This window comes from Megalops cyprinoides, chromosome 7 (genome assembly GCF_013368585.1).
Source record: "Megalops cyprinoides isolate fMegCyp1 chromosome 7, fMegCyp1.pri, whole genome shotgun sequence".
NCBI classification, from domain to species: Eukaryota; Metazoa; Chordata; class Actinopteri; order Elopiformes; family Megalopidae; genus Megalops; species Megalops cyprinoides.
Genome location: NC_050589.1, coordinates 40,193,347 through 40,211,762, shown reverse-complemented (window position 1 = coordinate 40,211,762; position 18,416 = coordinate 40,193,347). Strand labels below are relative to the sequence as shown.

Sequence of the window (18,416 nt, the reverse complement as noted above, 5' to 3'; positions counted from 1 at the left end):
TTTGATTCCCTGCTGGGGCACTGCTGTTGTACCCTTGGGCAAAGTAATTAATCCCCAATTGCCTCAGTAAATATCCAGCTGTATAAATGGATAACATTGTAACTGATGTAAGTCGCTCTGAGTAAGAGCGTCTGCTAAATGCAAATAATGTAATGAATGTCTATCATATCCAAGAAGACTTGAGGCTGTAATTGCTGCCAAAGGTGCTTCAACTAAGTAACAAGTTAAGGGTCTGCATACTTATGTCAATGTGATATTTCAGTTTTTTATTTTTTAATAAATCTGCAAAAGTTTCTAGAATCCTGTTTTTTTTGTCTTTGTCATTATGGGGTATTGAGTCTAGATTGATGAGGGGAAAAATGAATTTAAATGATTTTAGAATAAGGCTGCAACATAACAAAACATGAAGGGGTCTGAATACTTTCTGAATGCACTGTTAATGCAATCACGGCATCACTATATGCCAAAAATAGCATCTAAAAAAGCCAACTGGAACTTTTTATTTGCTGCTTTGAAGAGGTTTGTTTTCAGAGAGTCACTCATTAGTAGGTTCAAATCCTGTACAACCCAACCCACAGCATCCATAATCACTAAGGGCCTTACTTCACAATGCTTTACATTGCACTGTGGCACAAGTCAACGATGTTCACTCTCTCCAGCATTATTCACAATATTCATAGAACCCACTGCTGCTGCCATCTGCCAAAACAAATAATATCAGCACAATACAGACCAAAGATGTATACCATAAAATAAGTGTATATGCAGATGTTATTCTCTGATATCTGCAAAACCCAATAACATCCTACTAGAAATTTTTTAACTAATAAACACATTCTCAAAACTGTCAGACTACGCAGTCAACTGGACTAAATCCAGTCTTAACACTCAGTGGGGAGGACTGGAGTACTGTGACTCAGAAACATTGAGTACCTAGGTATTTATATTTCCACTAATCCATCAGAGTCATTCCACCTTAACTTCACTCCTGAAAACTATTGAAGACAATCTCAAACATTGGCAAAACCCACCCATCTCTAATAACTCACTGGACAGCAACAGTCACAATCAGCATGCGAAATAGGGGGGGTCTCAGGGGGTCCAAGGCCCCTTGATTGACACCTGAGACCCCCTGAAAGTCTCAACAGCAAAATTTTGGGGAGTCTCTGGAAAAAATCTTTAAAAAAATTGTCAAATTTTGTCAAATGTCACTAAAAATGTCTTTTAACCCTTAAAGCCTGACAGACGCAGCCTGCGTCCAAATTCACAATCCCTCCTTCTCGGTTGAATTGCTCATGTGTTCATTGCTCAAGTATTCATCACTAACAGTGCTAGTTGCTTATCTATGCGACAAAGTGTTGGTGAGAAAAATAATTTTGAATTTACATCAAATTTAATCATAGTTACAATCTGCATACAGCTCTGCATTCTCCACGCCCATTACTCTTGTTTGAATTACTCATGAACTCATCATTGCATAGATATGGACATATCACAAGAAAGAGCGGAACTGGAGCTTTGTAATGATGCTAGTCACATATTTGTACATACTGAAGAAATCACTTTATGAAGACAAATCAAACTTCTGCAAAGTAATATCTTTACTAATTTCTTCACCCATTTTCACACTCCTGCTTCTCAGTTGAATAAGTCACGAAGTCCCTATCCCTTACCGCATATCAAAATAAACAGCACAACTTACCCTTTCCGATGATATTAGTTGTTTCTCTGTGTGACAAACAGTAAATTTCTGCATTGTCTCCAACATAGGGCTGACATTACATAGCATGGATCCATAAGTTTTGTATGTTTGTCTGACGTTACCCAAGTTGCAAGATGAAACACAATCTACACACACAATCCACACGCTACATACAATTATTACTTATTTATTTACTATCCACACCACCCCCCCCCCCCCCTGAAAAAACCTCCTGTATTTTGATACCTAAATGTTGGCAGGTATGGCAACATTTAGGTATCAAACCACCAGGTATTTCGCACACTGGTCACAATGAATATACTACCCAAGATAAGCAACATATTCTCAACGACCCCCTTCCAACCAACATCCAACTGTTCCAAAATTCTAATAGAAAACTAAAAACTGAACACAATTACACTGGCTACACTACAAAAAACAAAAAGATCTCGGAGGGCCTAGCAGCCACAAATTTTACATAATATTATATGGCAAACCACCTTCAGTGCATAGTACAATGGCTACTTGACAATCATCAACAAAACCCATGGCTATGACCCATGAGACAGAACAAACAGAATACAGTTGTATTCAACCTCAGGGAGGCTGGATTGTAACATTACTATTATTACATTAGTATTATTACCACTACTACTACCATTAAGACACAAATAGATCATTATAATATTTCCCATATACACAAACTGAGAACCAATGGCACAGTATGAGAGAAATACCCACCTGCATGCCAATGACAGCATAAATGAAGAAGATCATAGCAATGAGGAGGGCAACATATGGTAGGGCCTGAGACAGAAAGACAGGGGGAAACAGACAGAGAGGAGAAGATTTCTGTGATAAATAGACTGTCTCTCAGAACTGATCTTATGTATACAGCAGTATAGGGTCTGATGAACAGTTTTAAACTGTATGTTGCTGGGATATACAAAGGTCTTTCAGTCCAAAGACTGAAACAATCCTTTACACTCATTTAAACAATTCATCATACCAGACAGGTATCAACTTGTATTTATCAAGAATCTGACAATTATGCTGAAGAGTTGCTGCTAAAAGTTCTTTTAGAAGTAAAGAAGTCCTACCTCAGACTAAACAACAGGAGGGGGGTTTATTGAAGTTTATATATGAAGTTTCCTACTCCTACTCTCAGCCAGGAGTTAGACCATTTCCTATGAGAAAGTCTCAGTTGATTTTTACAACACGTGAAGTACCAGAAAGGAACAGTAATGATAACAACTGGTTGAGAAAATGCCCAATAAATGCAGTATTAAAAGAAGCAGTGTTGACATAACACTGCAATTTTTCAACATAATCAAACATTTCAAAAATGCCAGCAAATTAGCATGGATGGTTTCAATTCATAGTCAACTTGAGAGCAAAAAAAAAGAATTTTTTAAAATTGCTTTTGTTAATAACCACAATGACCAAATGTTTGTCAAGGCTATATTGTTTTATGTCTTCATGACAGTTAATATTGCCTTAATTACCAATTGCCTCCAAGGATAATGAGTTAGGAAATCCCACAAGGCCATGCTAATGCGAGTCACTAGGTTTCAGACATAGAGAAGTGGACAAGTTATTATGTAACTGCATTTTCAGGACTGTGGCCAGATTTATTCATGGAGAACATGAAATCTCCTCTTCCAGCTATGCAATTCCCATTTCCACAACCCTACACATGATCTTGTGTGTAGATGTCATAACAGATGTGAGATATTGTTATGAATTTCATGCACTGCCATATTGCTATAAGTATGGGGCTCTTAGGAGTGTTTCTCAGACACTTGATGGATTCAGGCCCTGGTATCATGAACACTGACCTGGAGAGATTTTACAAATGTCCATAGCAGCGTTCGAATGCCCTCCCCTTTGCTAAGCAACTTAACCAATCGCATCACTCGAAATAAGCGGAAGAAAGTGATGGATACTCGAGAACTGTCCTCAGAACTCTGCAAGAGAAGGTGCAAGACAGAGAGAGAGGGACGGAAAAATAGAAGAAGGGAAAAGCAAAAAATGGAAAAGTTGGACTAAATGTAAAAAAGAGTGTCTCCTTTATATAAACATGGTTAGTTGTGTTGTTGAAGGAATGGGATTAGAATCACAAATATACTTGTGGAATATCTGTGTTTACCTCTCATATGCAATCTAAAAGAGAATTCATATGATGAAGATAATGGTGAAGATGAGAAGGGGATGAAGCATGAGCAGATTAAAGGAGACAGAATATCCTCAAGTAGCTTTTATACACAAGTAAACACATAAGTATTGTTGCGTAAAATATGAAAATAACTCTGATAATTATTTGACAAAACATTCTGCATAGCAGTAATATTAAAAGCAGTTGATGAGGTATCACACTTACACTAAATTCTGTGACCACAATGTCCACCACACTGCCCACCACGATTAGAGCATCGAAGGAGTTCCAGGCATCAATAAAATAATGCTATGGTATGAGGTGCAAAGGATTTCATCACACAGAGGGAATAAATGAGAGCGAGAGAAGAGAAGTTTATATTATGTTAAAACAGTTGGATGGTGATAAAGTCAATAATAAATGTCATTTATATGAAAATATGTATAGTATGTATATGTCTTCTAAACAAGGAGAAAGGCAGGAAAAGATCAATATCTACAAAAATGAACTGAAAGCAGCCTGTGGTCTAACTTTAAACAATACTGATTTGATAAAATGAAAATTATGGTGTTCTAGAGGAAATCCCAGTGTCATTTAAATATGTACTGCGTACATGTACTGTGGGAGACACAGCAATGCACAATGACAGAATGACACCAGTATCAATCACTTGATTTTATCATCTCAACATCATCATCAGAAAAAGAGGGAAAGAGAAACAGAGAGGGTGTGGGGGTCAGATGGAACCTTACCCTGGGCCTGAGGGCCAGAATTTTTAGGATCATTTCAATGGTGAAAAGTCCTGTGAAGACCATGTTCAGGATATCCATGGTGTAGTTGAAAGGTTTGGACTGTTCATAGTGCTGAGACACAAAGAAACACTTATGTTCATATGACAGATACATATGTTTCCTCATCCTGACTCTAAAGCATAACTCAGTCTCTGTTTTCCACAGGGTATACATGTGGGGTGATACTGTAATTGTTTGCTCTCTGAATACCTGCACAGCAAGTGTCACGGTGTTCAGCAGGATCAGAACAAACATAATGTACTCAAAGGCTGTGGAGTTCACTATGGACCAGAACTTGTACTGGACTGGATTTTTAGGGATGTAAAGCTTCAGAGGCTGGGCTTTGAGGGCATACTCTACACACTGCCTCTGTGACAGAGAAGGAGAAGGAGAGAAAGAAATGGAGACATATGAATTAATACACTTGTAATACTTAATACTTCTTGTTTGCAAACAGCTACTATACCAGTCATGATCTGGCAAAAAAATATCCTGTTCCTATCCAATATAACATATATTCTTTCAAACAAACACCCACGAGTTCTGTTGATGTTCATTGTTTGGGTCATAAAATTTTTGATTAGCTTTCACATTGTTAAAAAACCGAATAAATCTTTCAATGTCAAGTAGGACAGAAAATAGTGATATTATGTGGACAGCAATACATTTTGCTCTGCTTCAGTCTCATAGCTTAGTTTTTAGGCTGTTCTTTACAGCAGTCTTGCACTCTGTCAGAACTTACCTGGTTCTTGTCCAGCTCACAGTTTTTGTATTCCTGCTCCCCTTGTTCACGGAAGGTGATGATGACAAATCCCACAAAGATGTTCATCATGAAGAAAGCAATGATGATGATGTAGACGATGAAGAAGATGGAGATCTCCACACGGTAATTATAGATGGGACCTTGGTTCTCACCATTAGCATCAATGGCCTTATACAGAAGTCTAAGAGAGTGACATAAGGAAAAAGAAGGTGAAAGAGAATGAGAGTCACTCAGAAACAAATCTTCATTATTTACATAAACAAACTGGCAACAGCGTAGGACTTGTTTGCTGCCCTTGGACTCCCTTTGTAAAGTACTACAATTAATCACAATTTTTACAATTATGATTTTACATGATAATTGCTATTATTATCATGTCTAAGTATTACTTACATTTGTGGTTTAATGTAATGAATACAACTTGTTAATTTCAGCTCACTTCTTACTTTATGTATCCAATTAGAGTTTAACCAATTATGGATCCATTTTATAAAGCAATATGGCACTCAAACATGTGATACATCATGAATATTGACACAGCTAGGGGCTTGATATCTTAAGAAAGGGAAGGAAAAAAAACTTGTTCAACCATGTTATATTTCTATTTTTTATAAACATTATTTCATTTCATTTTGTGGTAATCCATGTCAAAGTCTATTTCAAGAAATGTATCATATCCTGTTTCCCATTTGTGCCATCCAGCACAGACTCTTATTAAGAGTGACTCCCAAAGTTACAAAGTTGAGCACAAAGTACAATAAAATGACACAAAATGTTAAACAAATGAGCGCCAATGCCGAAACTAGAGGTGCTGGCCCAACATGCAACAGAATATACGTGACAAAAGGAGTGTTCTATTGCCAACACAATGCCAACATGTAACCTGAAATGAAATTTCCATGTGAAATAGATGGGGAAGATGCACATTGTTAATCAACTTACAGTAAATGCCCTGCCCGGTAAATGAGCAGATCAGAAAACAGCTGAAAGAGGGGAGGCATAAAATACTAGATTTTTAGCACTTAAATCCACTTCGCTAGTGTCAGGAGTTTCTTGTGCTGTACTCCCTGGGACAGCAAGGGGGCTTGGGCATGCGGCAGGGCTAATTCAATGGTTGAATTATGGGTTGTTTGATGGGGTTGTTCTGTGCCTGGTGCGTGCTCCGCACCTGTTGCCTATCTGGTTAAGGGATGCTAGGGCTATTTAGGTAGATGAGTGGTAGCAGCACAGCAGAGACGCTGATGGAGGGTGAGTACACAGGGATTTTAGAGTGGGAATTACGGTTTAATTTATTTTTCATTAAACGTGCTGGCACGGCAGAATTTAAGTTGGTTGTTTTCGGTTTATCTTTTTTGCATTTGGTTTGGGTGCCAAGAGTCACGACCCGGGGTGGATTTTGGAGTTTTATTTAATTTTTTTCCTTTTTCCTTTGGTGTGTGTGGACGAGATGTTGTCTGTGTACATTTTGGGCGGCTCTAGGAAAAGCGGCGACCAGAAAAGCTAACGCGGCGAGTCCCTGAGGGAGGAAGGAAACAACCAACAGTTTCAGGATGCAGCCGGGACTGAGAGCCCCCACCCTGTGAAAGTGCGTTCCGGGGAGGTGGATCCCCTGGTTGTGAGGAAGAGTGATCCTGCGGAGCCGGCGCAAGTTGCTAGCAGGGAGAAGATGTGGATCACCGCTGGAGCCGCCAGCCTGTCCATGAGAGCGACGTGGAGGACTTCATCTTGAGTTTTTTAAATTTTATTTTGGGATGTAGGTGAGGGCTGGCATGGTGGCACGGGCCGAGCTACGTCTCCCCTTATATTTCCGTTTTGTTCCGTGTGCCTCTTGTGTGGTGTGTGAATGTGGAGCCTCCCCCACGGTGGTGGGACTCCCCCTGGCAGAGAAAGGAGCGTTCCTCTCTCTCCCCATGCCCGGGCCGCAGGGGTGCCAGATCACGGAGTGTTTTGCAGTGGGGCATGAATGCAAAAGGATATTGTGGTGTGTGTGGGGTTGTGTACCTGCTCATCTGGGTCCTGGGAGGACGGGAGTGGGTAGCAGGCCAGGAATAGGAGATCAGCCGCGGGTGGGAAACGTCTCTATGTTATGAATTTGCGTGTAAATTTTTTTTCTTTAATTGGTGAAATAAAGAGTGTTGTGTTCCTACTCACCTTGTCCTGGGGTCCTGTGGATCCCTAGGAGGGAACAAACCGGTTGGGGCGGGGTTGGGCATTCTATCCACTCTCGACTGTTCATTAATATCTCTTTTTGCCCTTTAAGCCATTGAGGCCTGGACAAATGACCCACTGTCATTAAAATAAGTTAAAATTCCACCACAGATGTGCCATCTAAATTTTAAGTTTGGAAATGTTTCTACTGTCATGAAGGTCTGCAAAGTATATGTAATTCTAGGACCATACATCTGGGACCATCATAGGCATCTGCCACTCCCAAAAAATTTGCAAAGCAGCTCATCAGCAAAGAGCTAGTAAAATTAACAAGTGTGTTAGACTTCCTCAGAGAGGGCACCAATTATGTAGGGGACATCGCTATGCCCACAGGGGCACCCATCACTTGGCAAGGATACTTGACATTCCTCAATGAATATAAAATTTATAAAATGAGGTCTTTTAAGCCTGTTAGAGCAGTGTTTCTCAACCCTCTCCTGGAGGATCCGCTGCCCTACATGTTTTAAATCTCTCCCTGCTCCAACACAGCTGATTCAAATGATCAACTCGTTATGAACTCCTGAAGCTGCTTAATAACAAACCGATCATTTGAATCAGCTGTGTTGGAGCAGGGAGAGATCTAAAACATGCAGGGCAGGGGGTCCTCCAGGAGAGGGTTGAGAAACACTGTGTTAGAGCCCAGTTTGTCAATACAAAATACACAGGAGGCAACGATATAATTAATCAAACAAGTTTACTGCCACAATGCAGACAAACGCTGCCAAAATAAACTTGAATATCTAAACAAGTAGACAACGAGAAATTAATTAATAAATGAAGAAAAGGTAATTGCCAGACAAGACAACACAAAAAGGGTCATTTAAAGATAACTCTATGTGTATGCGTCAGATTGGGCTTTCAGCAGCTGAGTCGAACCACAGGAGATTATGAAGTGATAACTGTAGCTTGACGTGCTCTGGCAACACATTAATTAAAGGTTTGTCTAACCATACAAGTTACCTTATCTTGATAGGCTTAGCTTAACTATTTGTAAGTCAATCTACCCAATCTCATAATGGTAATTGCAACAGGGAAAAATTATCATTGTACAAATCATGGATGTGTGTAAACACATCTCGTAGAAGATCAAATCAGCTAAGCTACTCACGATGCCAGTATTAAAAAATAATACTTATCAAGTTATTGAGGACGGCCAGTCCATTAGACTTGAGGGAATAGAAGCTCATTTGCTGTAGGCCTATTGGGAAGGCCACTGGAGGCTTCTGGGTTTGTTGCCGAAGACAGAGATGCAAAGGGGAGATATGTTACCTGACCATTGCTGGGGAAACAAACACAGGTCCAGGTCCGTCAATGGAGGACCGCTTCTTCTGGCTTCCCTGCCAGACATACAGTTAGGTCCATAAGTATTTGTATGGTGACACAATTTTCACGATTTTGGCTCTGTACGCCACCACAATGGATTTGAAATGAACTAAAGTGAACTGAACTGAAGTCTGGAACTCATGGAAATCACCAAAATCTGGGTTTTCTCCTTAGTAATGCTTTGCCTTTTAATTGTGTCACCATCCAAATACTTATGGACCTAACTGTACATCATCAACGTGGGAGATGTTGAAGAGACGCAGTCATCTTTGCATCCCTAATAGCTGTCTTCGCTGACAGTCTCCAACTTCATGTTGGATGGCACTCACGCATAAGGAAAAGTGCTACATATTACCCGCAGCTAGGTCTTCTGGTGTCCTCGCCAGATACAAAAGTTGTTGATACGAGAATGATGAAGAGACACGTGAAAAAGACCTGAGAATCTCCAGTAAACTCATTATATTACATTACATTATTGGCATTTAGCAGACCAGAGTCCAGAGTTACAGTACAGTTACAGTGTTTTTTAATGTTATCCATTTATACAGCTGGATATTTACTGAGGCAATTGTGGGTTAAGTACATTGCCCAAGGGTACATTAGCAGTGCCCCAGCAGGGAATTGAACCAGGAACATTTTAGTTACAATTCTGGCTCCTTAACCTGTGTGCCTGGCGGCACCACCCCCCATGGAGGAAACTGTCCTGTCCTCCCTGAGCCTGCCTCCACCCCCCGGGGGCCAGAAGAACTGCTGCCCACTGACCAGGCCTGGGTAGAGAGCTGCGCAGACTTGGCTGAGCCCAGCACACAGGACATCATTGTGCCAACTCCTTCAGCTCCACAAACACCCGGAGAGGGAGATTTACAGACTGCAATACCTCACCCCACCTTCCGGCAGCTGTGCGAGAAACTCAAGAAAAAGTACAGAGACTTTGTCAGCCCTTTTGCCAGAATGAGAGCCTTTATGGACAGAAAGCAGGGCCACCACAAAAACCCCAGTGACTTCTTTGATGACCTAAAGAGCATGTACAAAGAAAAAAAGGAAATCCCCAAAGCACATGAAGTCCTGGTGGTTCAAGCCGGCAAAGAAAATCTGAACTCACAAGAGCTGCTGCCCACTGACCAGGCCAGGGTAGAGAGCTGCGTAGGCTTGGCTGAGCCTGGCACACAGGACATCATTGTCCCAACTCCGTCAGCTCCACAAGCACTAGGAGAGGGAGATTTACGGACTGTAGCACCTAACTTCAGTGTTACAGGGGAGTTGAAGAGAGGGGGTTCAGAGAAATTCAGGCTGGAAGGCTGCACAGGCCTAACGACTGAGAGGGACACAGTGTTATTTCCCAAAGGCACTACCCCCAACAGGGCCAATCTCTGGGAGCGGCGAAGCATGGCTAAAATAGAGAAGGGGCTCCTGAGAGAGCCTCATTCACCTCTCAGAGCAATAAATACCCCTTTTCCACCAACGCGAACTAGATGCTAGTACTGGGCTGGTGCTAGTGCCAGTTCGGAGTTGCTTCAACTTGCAAACCTTCTAAAAACACCATAGAACTACATCATTACATCACTGTATACGCTTCCTGCTAGCGACAAGCTAGCAGTGGTGGCTGGTGAGCTGGAAACAGGAGAAGCCCAAACACTGCCTTTAAATCTATCATTACTTTCAACCTGTTCCCCTTTATCCTCCTTGATTAACAATTAAAACAAATAATTCACAGAATAATCAACACCAATTGTTATGGGAGAGTAAATCATTATGCTTGCGAAACACCGCAGATTGTCTGTAGTTTGTATGCTTGCGAAAGCTTCAATGTGACATTGTTTAATTAATAAGGATGGCATTTATCGAGTTAAATTACGTTAAATGCTCATGACACATCACAGCTTTTGTGAGGTCTGTGTTCTAAACATTAGTGTTCATTGCACTCAACCTAACCTAAAGTTTATTCTCAGTAATTTAAATCGATTTAACTAGCTCCGTTAGCTCTGTTCTGTAATTTAAATTTAGACACAAGAAAGCTATAATGTGACACATTTAAGAGAAAGCTTTGGGATTAGTTGCCACTTAATTGTTCAAATTGTTAATCAAACAATCTCATGCTGTAGCTTTTGCAATAGCACACAAATTTCAGACAATCTGGGGTGTTTCCCAAGCATAGTGTTTCGCTAGCTTGCAGCCGCCACTGCAACCTTGCGGGAACAAACAACAACAACAAAAACAGTGCTTTAAAAAACAAACTTGTCCACTACACCTTTTACAATGTTTGCCTTTTGCGAAGCCAAATATAGTGACTGTTATGTTTGCCATTGCCATGGCAATGCAATGTTCTCTGGTTTACGTATGACGTTGCACGCAATGTCAGTCATGTTAGTTAGTTGTGTTAGTGATTAAATGGAGGACACTCCAACTTGAACTCTCTGTGCCTGAGTCGTTCTTAACATAACATTTGGCGACGAGGATGGCTGACTACTCTCTGCCACCACCTCCTCCTTTCCTTGCTCTACCTGGGGAACCACCCGTGCCGTGGTTGCAGTGGTTTGCTGCCTTCGAAACCTATCTTCTAGCTGCAGGCTTGGACAATGTTACGGACGGGAGAAAACGTGCGCTGCTGCTGCACTGTCTCGGAACAGAGGGTCAGCGAGTCTTCGGAACTTTCGCGAAATCCACCAAATACAACGAGGCTGTGAAACAGCTCAGAGACCACTTCGCGGCCCCGCAGAGTGCCCTTCTCCGTCACGTAATGTTCTGGCGCAGACACCAACGGTCTGGTGAGTCTGTCTCCCAATATGTGGCTGATCTACAAGGCTTAGCTAGTTTGTGCAAGTTTAAGTCACTGCAAGACGAAATGATACTTGACCAACTCATTTTACACACGAACTGTGATAAAATTAGAGACAAACTGCTTTTGGAGAATGACGACTTGACACTGGCTCAGGCGGTGAAAATAGCGATACAAGTTGAATCTGCTCTGTCCGCCCCATCACTGTCAGCAACAGCAGATGAATTACAGCCCCAAACTTCTTCTGCCAAGCAAACTGCCAGTTCAGATTGTGTGCAAGTAGCTTCACAACCACGCGAGCGCCCCAGACAGCCATGTGGTAACTGTGGTTCTCTCTCACACAATTCTAGAGCACAAGCTTGTCCTGCACGGGGGAAGACCTGCGCCAACTGTGGGAAGCTTAACCATTTTCACAAAGTTTGTAGATCTGCCCCAACCAGAGTCAATCAGCAACATCCACTTGCCCCCGCAACAATTATCCACAATGTCCGTTCAGGTGTTTCATTTAAAACCTGTTCACTTATGGTTGATGGTGTCACACTGCCCCTCCTTGACACAGGAGCCACTGTATCACTTTTGAACTGGTCAACCTGGAAAAGGTTCTTCTCTCATAAGCCATTGGATCCAGCCTCCACCACGCTGCATGGCTATGGGAATTCTAAAATCGACATTGTCGGTTCTGTCAGACTTCCAGTGTGCTATGGGGACAAGACCCTGCCACTATTCACATTCCACGTATCCCGCCATGGTGCCAACTTACTTGGTCTAGACCTTTTCAGTGGCCTCGGATTCACTCTGCTCGACACAACAGGCTCAGAGATTCACACTGTCGCCTCCACATGGCAGGAACAATGGCCTGGCCTGTTCGATGGGTTGGGCTGTCTCACTGCTTTTGCTCACCAACCCATGGTAGACCGTAACGTCACACCACTGATGCAGCCACTCCGTCGCTCCCCGCTAGCCCTACACGATGACATCACAGCTGAGCTGCAGCGTCTGCTAGATGAGGACATAATTGAGCAGGTGAATGCCTCACCATGGATATCTAATTTAGTCGTGGCAAAGAAAAAGAGTGGGGGCCTGCGCATCTGTGTAGACCTGAGGTCCGTGAACAGGGCCATAATACCCGACTGCTACCCCTTGCCAACAACTGAGGAGCTCACTGCCCAGTTTTATGGGTCTACAGTCTTTTCCAAACTGGACCTGCGCCAGGGCTACCTCCAGGTGCCTTTACACCCAGATAGCCGCAACCTGACTGCGTTCATTACGCATAAAGGGGTTTTTCGCTACAAACGCATGGCTTTTGGCCTTAGTTCAGCTCCAAGCTGTTTTCAGAAAATAATGGCCTCCATCCTGGCTGGGATTTCAGGCGTGGCTGTATTTTTGGATGACATAGTAGTCCATGGCTCCACCACCGCGGTGCATGATGAACGGCTCCAGAGAGTTTTCGCAGCATTATCTAAACACCACCTCACACTTAACGGAGAAAAGTGTGTCTTCGGGGCCTCGACTATCGAGTATGTGGGGTTCCACCTCTCTGCTGAGGGCATAAGCCCGCTCCTCTCTAACACAGAGGCCATCCAGCAAGTCCCAGAGCCCACGTCACCAGCTCAGATTGCTTCTTTCCTGGGAATGACGGCGTACTATCTCAGGTTTGTGCCGCAGTACTCCGAGACGACTGCACCGCTGCACAGACTATTGAAACACAATGAGCCCTGGGTCTGGACAACAGCTTGTTCTGATGCCGTGCAACGCCTGAAGATGCAGCTCACAACACCACCGGTCCTGGCACATTTCGACCTAGCCAGCCCCACTCTGGTCACATGCGACGCCTCAGCCATATCCATTGGTGCTGTGCTGTCCCAGGTCCAGGGAGGTACAGAAAGGCCTGTCGCTTTCGCCTCCCAAGCCCTCACCCCTACAGAACAACGCTACTCTGTGGGGGAATGAGAAGCGCTGGCGTGCCTCTGGGCCTGTGAGCGCTGGCACATGTATTTGTATGGCCGCAAATTCACACTGAGGACTGATCATCAGGCACTCACTGCCCTTCTGGCCACATCAGGCACTGGCCACAGGCCACTACAGTTGCACCGTTGGGCTGACCGCTTACTGCAATACAACTACCGCCTGCAGTTTACGCCCGGACGTGACAACGTGGTAGCAGACCTGCTGTCCCGGTCAGTCCCCGCTCCGCCCACATCTCAGGTCTTAATCCCTGGCTGCGAGCAAGCAGAAAATGACATCATACAGCTGCTCCATACACCACTCCAGGAAACTGTGTCGCTGCGTGAGCTGCAGGATGCCTCAGCAGCCGACCCTGTCCTTTCCTCAGTATCAACATACATCAGGCAAGGCTGGCCAAAAACGGTGCCGGATGAGCTAACACCCTACTTCAGGATCCGGGAGCAGCTTGCATGCTGGAATGACACCTGTGTTGCCAGGGGGCTCTGTACTGTGGTCCCAAGTTCCCTGCGTGCGCGTGTCCTTGCTATGGCGCACGAGGGCCACTTGGGCATAGTCAGGCTCAAACAACAATGTCGGGACACAGTGTGGTGGCCTGGGATCGACAGGGACATTGAGACCCTGGTCAAGGACTGCATCGCCTGTCCCCTCAGTGGCAAGACCAGGGCCCCAGCCCTGCCGCCACCCATGCAACCTTTGACCTGGCCGTCCAAACCCTGGGAGCATCTACAGCTCGATGTCTGTGGTGAGCTGCATGGCGTGCCACACCATCAGCGTTTTCTGGTTGTGATCTACGACCTTCACTCTAAGTGGCCAGAGGTGACACCAGCCGGCTCAGTGACAGCCAAAGTCCTGATTGACATTCTGGACTCTTTATTTGCCCATTGGGGTTTGCCCAAGAAAATCACCACTGATAATGGGCCTCAAATGGTTTCATGTGAACTGACCTCCTACCTGAAAGAGAAAGGGATTCACCATATCCGCACAGCTTTCTATAACCCCTCTGCCAACGGGGGGGTGGAACGGCTGAATCAGTCTCTGAAGAACGGAATCAGGGCTCACCTTGCTCAAGGGTGCACATTCAGCGCCAGCCTACTGCAGACATTTTTACATTATCGTGCCACCCCACACGCCACGACTGGAGTCTCTCCCGCTTCCCTCATGCTGGGACGAGAGCTCCAGTTGCCTCTGGATAGACTTCGCCCTGCCCTGGCCCAGACTCCAGCTCACCCGATCCAAGAAAAGGTGGATGCACGTCAGAACCAGATGAAGACTCGGTTTGACGGGAGATGGCGAGCTCGGTCTCCTACCATCGCAGTCCACGACTGGGTCAGGATTCGCCGACCACTACGCGAGAATAAATTGCAGTCTTTCTGGTCACATCCTGTCCAGGTCAGCCAACGACTCGGCTCGGCTACTTACAGGCTTACAGATGGCACCCGCTGGCATTCCAGCCGCCTGCGCAGGGTCCAGGCTCCTGTTGGGCTTAGTGAAAGTATGGCCCCTGTAACAGCCACATCAGCCCCAGAGGATGGCCCCTGGACAGATCCCAGCACAAACCCGGATGGCCCCACACCTCCAGTCCAGCCTGGAGCCATAGCCCCTGAACTCACGACCCCTGAGCCTGCCACTGAACCAGAGGGTCGTCCAGCTCGGGCGTATGCACGGCCTGGATGCTTCGATGACTTTGAGGCAGTCTTTCACACTTAGTTTCCTGTGAGGGGGGGGGGGGGGGGGGAACTGTTATGTTTGCCATTGCCATAGCAATGCAGTGTTCTCTGGTTTACGTGTGACGTTGCACGCAATGTCAGTCATGTTAGTTAGTTGTGTTAGTGATTAAATGGAGGACACTCCAACTTGAACTCTCTGTGCCCGAGTCGTTCTTAACATAACAGTGACATCGGTAGGTGAGTCAATGGCAATGTTAGAAAGTAACATTAGCTACTGTTACCAAGGTTACGGTAGCTGGTTAGCAAGCATAGCTACTAATTTCTCACATCAATGATATGAACGTCGAACGTAACATGTGTGAGAGATGTGAGAAATCAGTAGCTATGCTTGCTTGGGTAATGTTAGCTGACCAACAGCTAGCTAGCTATCAATGTTACGTTCATAACATTGATGTGAGAAATTAGTAGCTCGCTAAACAGCTAAGAAATACATAGCTGGCTGTCAACAAGGCGAAACATTTGAAAACATTCTTCTTTTTAGGCAGACTAGACACTACATTAGCTGTTTTTTTTAATGGCGGTCATTAAGTTTTAGTTGGACTTTAGTTGGTCACAATAATCCCGTCCCCAGCCCCTGACATAGCAGTTCTTTGTTCTAGACCAGCAAAGTGTTGATGCCACTCTCGAAACAGTTTTCCTGGCTGAGAGCTGGTTCTTTGGCTGTCGAAACGTGAAGAATTGGTTTGAGATTAGGCACCGGCTCCAAACCAGCCCTCAAACTGCCTTTGGGGAAAAGGGGCAAAAGGGATCCTGCTCCAAACAGCCATGGGAACAGACCCCCAGCTGTTTTACAATGCCTTCAGCTCCCCGCTCAGCAACCGGGCAAGGTAAACACTGCCCAGCTCCTATCACACTTCACTCCCCACCCCCCAATTCACACACCTGGAGATTGTTTGCACTCCTGTTATCTCCCAGGTCACGGGGACAATCTCAGTCATGACCCATGAAGTGGTGGGGCAGCATGACTGGAGCCATATAACGATGGGGATCATAAGTGTGTCTGGCCACGGAACAGGAAAATACACAACAGACTAAAATTGCCAACACTGGGACACTAAGCGCGTGGTTAATAGGGGTCAACATGCGGAAAAAGCCACAGGACAGGTTGCTGGCTGCCCCCCAGGTCTGTTGATGTCTGCTTCTGGACCTCCAAGGCCAAGGCCTGCCAGTGATCACACTGGGGCCTTGGAGGGCCATTCCTTCCCCCTGCTCCTCATCACCAAACACCTTTACCATTCTAGACTATGTCCTTTCAAATCCTCTGCCCTGAGTACAATCCCCCTCACAGACTGTTGCAGATACCATGGACATGTCTGCCCAAGGAATGTCGAAATTATTCCTGGACTGGCAACTTGGAACTGGGGGGCCAGTTCAGAAAGTTCCCCTTTCTGGAAATGATGACCCCAGGTACACGCAGTGTAATCCTTGAGGATTTTCCCCCAAGCAGGACGTGGTGTCCTGCGGAGTAGGGTGCATGACACCCCCTCCTCTGAAGTAAATATCTATCTACCAACAGTTCTCTCCTGCCATACCCTGACAGACACCCAAACAGCACAAGATCACTGGATCCAGGGCTCGCAACTGGGAGCAGCCATGCAGGACTTTAGAAGTCCCACTCGACTGAAGGAGCTGAAAGGGCCCACAACAGGAAATTCGGCGCTACCCACTCGGCGACTGAGATCATGACAGCAACTTGCCATGACCTGGTTGTCAACTTTTTCTGTCAGAGGAGACAGACGGTGTTTCTCAAAGTCAAGGAAGGATCCTTAACGACTGCATTTCAAGGATGCTACATTATCGAATCCCGCCGAAGGACTGTTACGATGTCGAGGATCCTTCGAATTCTACCAAGGACTGAGTCCTTTGTTCAGACAATTTTCAAGGATGCATAGCGTGTATCCTCAGTGTCCTTAAAGCACCCATAATCCTATGTGCACGTACAAGAGTCTGTGGCGTGGAATTGAAGGTGGGACCTTTTCAATTACGCACATCTGCACACTCGCTAGACTGTTCCTTTATCTGTTCTCCGAATGCTAGGAAGGAGTCTTGCCTAGCCTCTGAAGGATGTGACTTGTAAGGACCCGTCCTACCAAGGAAGTGTCCTTGACTTTGAGAAACAGCTAGAATCCCTGCACGCGGTGCAAACAGGGTGGGAACACTGTTGGGCATAGGTGGATGTTAGGCTGTTAAGTAACTGCAATGGAAATTGAAAAAATGCCAGTCCAGAGGAATTGACACTAGGAAGCATAGACTGTCATGTACCAGAACTGCAACAGTACAGAACCACAGAGGTGTCCTGGGGAGAATTTGTTTGGTTACATCTGCCAAGCAGCAGATGACATGCGTTGGACTTGAACAGACAGCATGGTCAGAATATGGTGTAAGAAGGAACACTTTATAACCTTTTTCTTGTTGATCTTGTTTCAATCCCACCTTCCTTAATGCTCTACATTTTGTGTATTTGTGCCTCCCCCATGAATGCATGTTCTGTTCTGAATTTTTTTGTGCGAGTGTTGCCCCCGGCAAGATGCTGCCCTGGGTGGCTGCCGATGTTGCCTATATATAAATCCGCCACTGAAAACAGACCTTATTTCAACACCCAAATAGGATATTTTAATAGAGACAAGAATACTAATGAGAGAATCACTCTTGTCACCTGAAAATTGAGTAACATTAGGAGAGATTTGGAATAATTGAATTTAAAGCCAGATATTAGCCCAAAATCTTCAACAATCTTAAAAGCAGTAGGTAAGGGGTATTCCATGCCAGACATATATAGAAGGGTATCATCAGCATATAGTGAGATTGAAAGGTAAAAGGAATCTGTTCTTATAGGAGAGACCAGTGAGCTTTGGCATACACATTGGCTAAAAGGCTCAAGTGTAAGTCAAAAATTAAAGGCAAAAGTGGGCATCCTTGCTTTACTCTCCATTCCATTTCATCCAGGTTTGAAAGAAATCTACCTGTGCATTCCCTGGTAGACAGGCCAGCCTATAAATCCTGGAT

At 44.6% G+C, this 18,416-nt stretch overlaps 1 protein-coding gene across 1 annotated transcript in view; it reads right to left on the bottom strand.

Moving 5' to 3' along the window:
- LOC118780466 (voltage-dependent L-type calcium channel subunit alpha-1D-like) overlaps window positions 1–18,416 on the bottom strand; it is a 138,229-nt gene that overhangs the window by 36,430 nt on the left and 83,383 nt on the right. The window contains exons 28-33 of the mRNA XM_036532959.1: window positions 5,391–5,592; window positions 4,859–5,017; window positions 4,610–4,720; window positions 4,083–4,166; window positions 3,541–3,669; window positions 2,444–2,509 (exon numbers count right to left, since the gene is read on the bottom strand). Coding sequence (XP_036388852.1) covers window positions 2,444–2,509; window positions 3,541–3,669; window positions 4,083–4,166; window positions 4,610–4,720; window positions 4,859–5,017; window positions 5,391–5,592 — 751 coding nt within the window. The remainder of the gene's footprint in view (window positions 1–2,443; window positions 2,510–3,540; window positions 3,670–4,082; window positions 4,167–4,609; window positions 4,721–4,858; window positions 5,018–5,390; window positions 5,593–18,416) is intronic.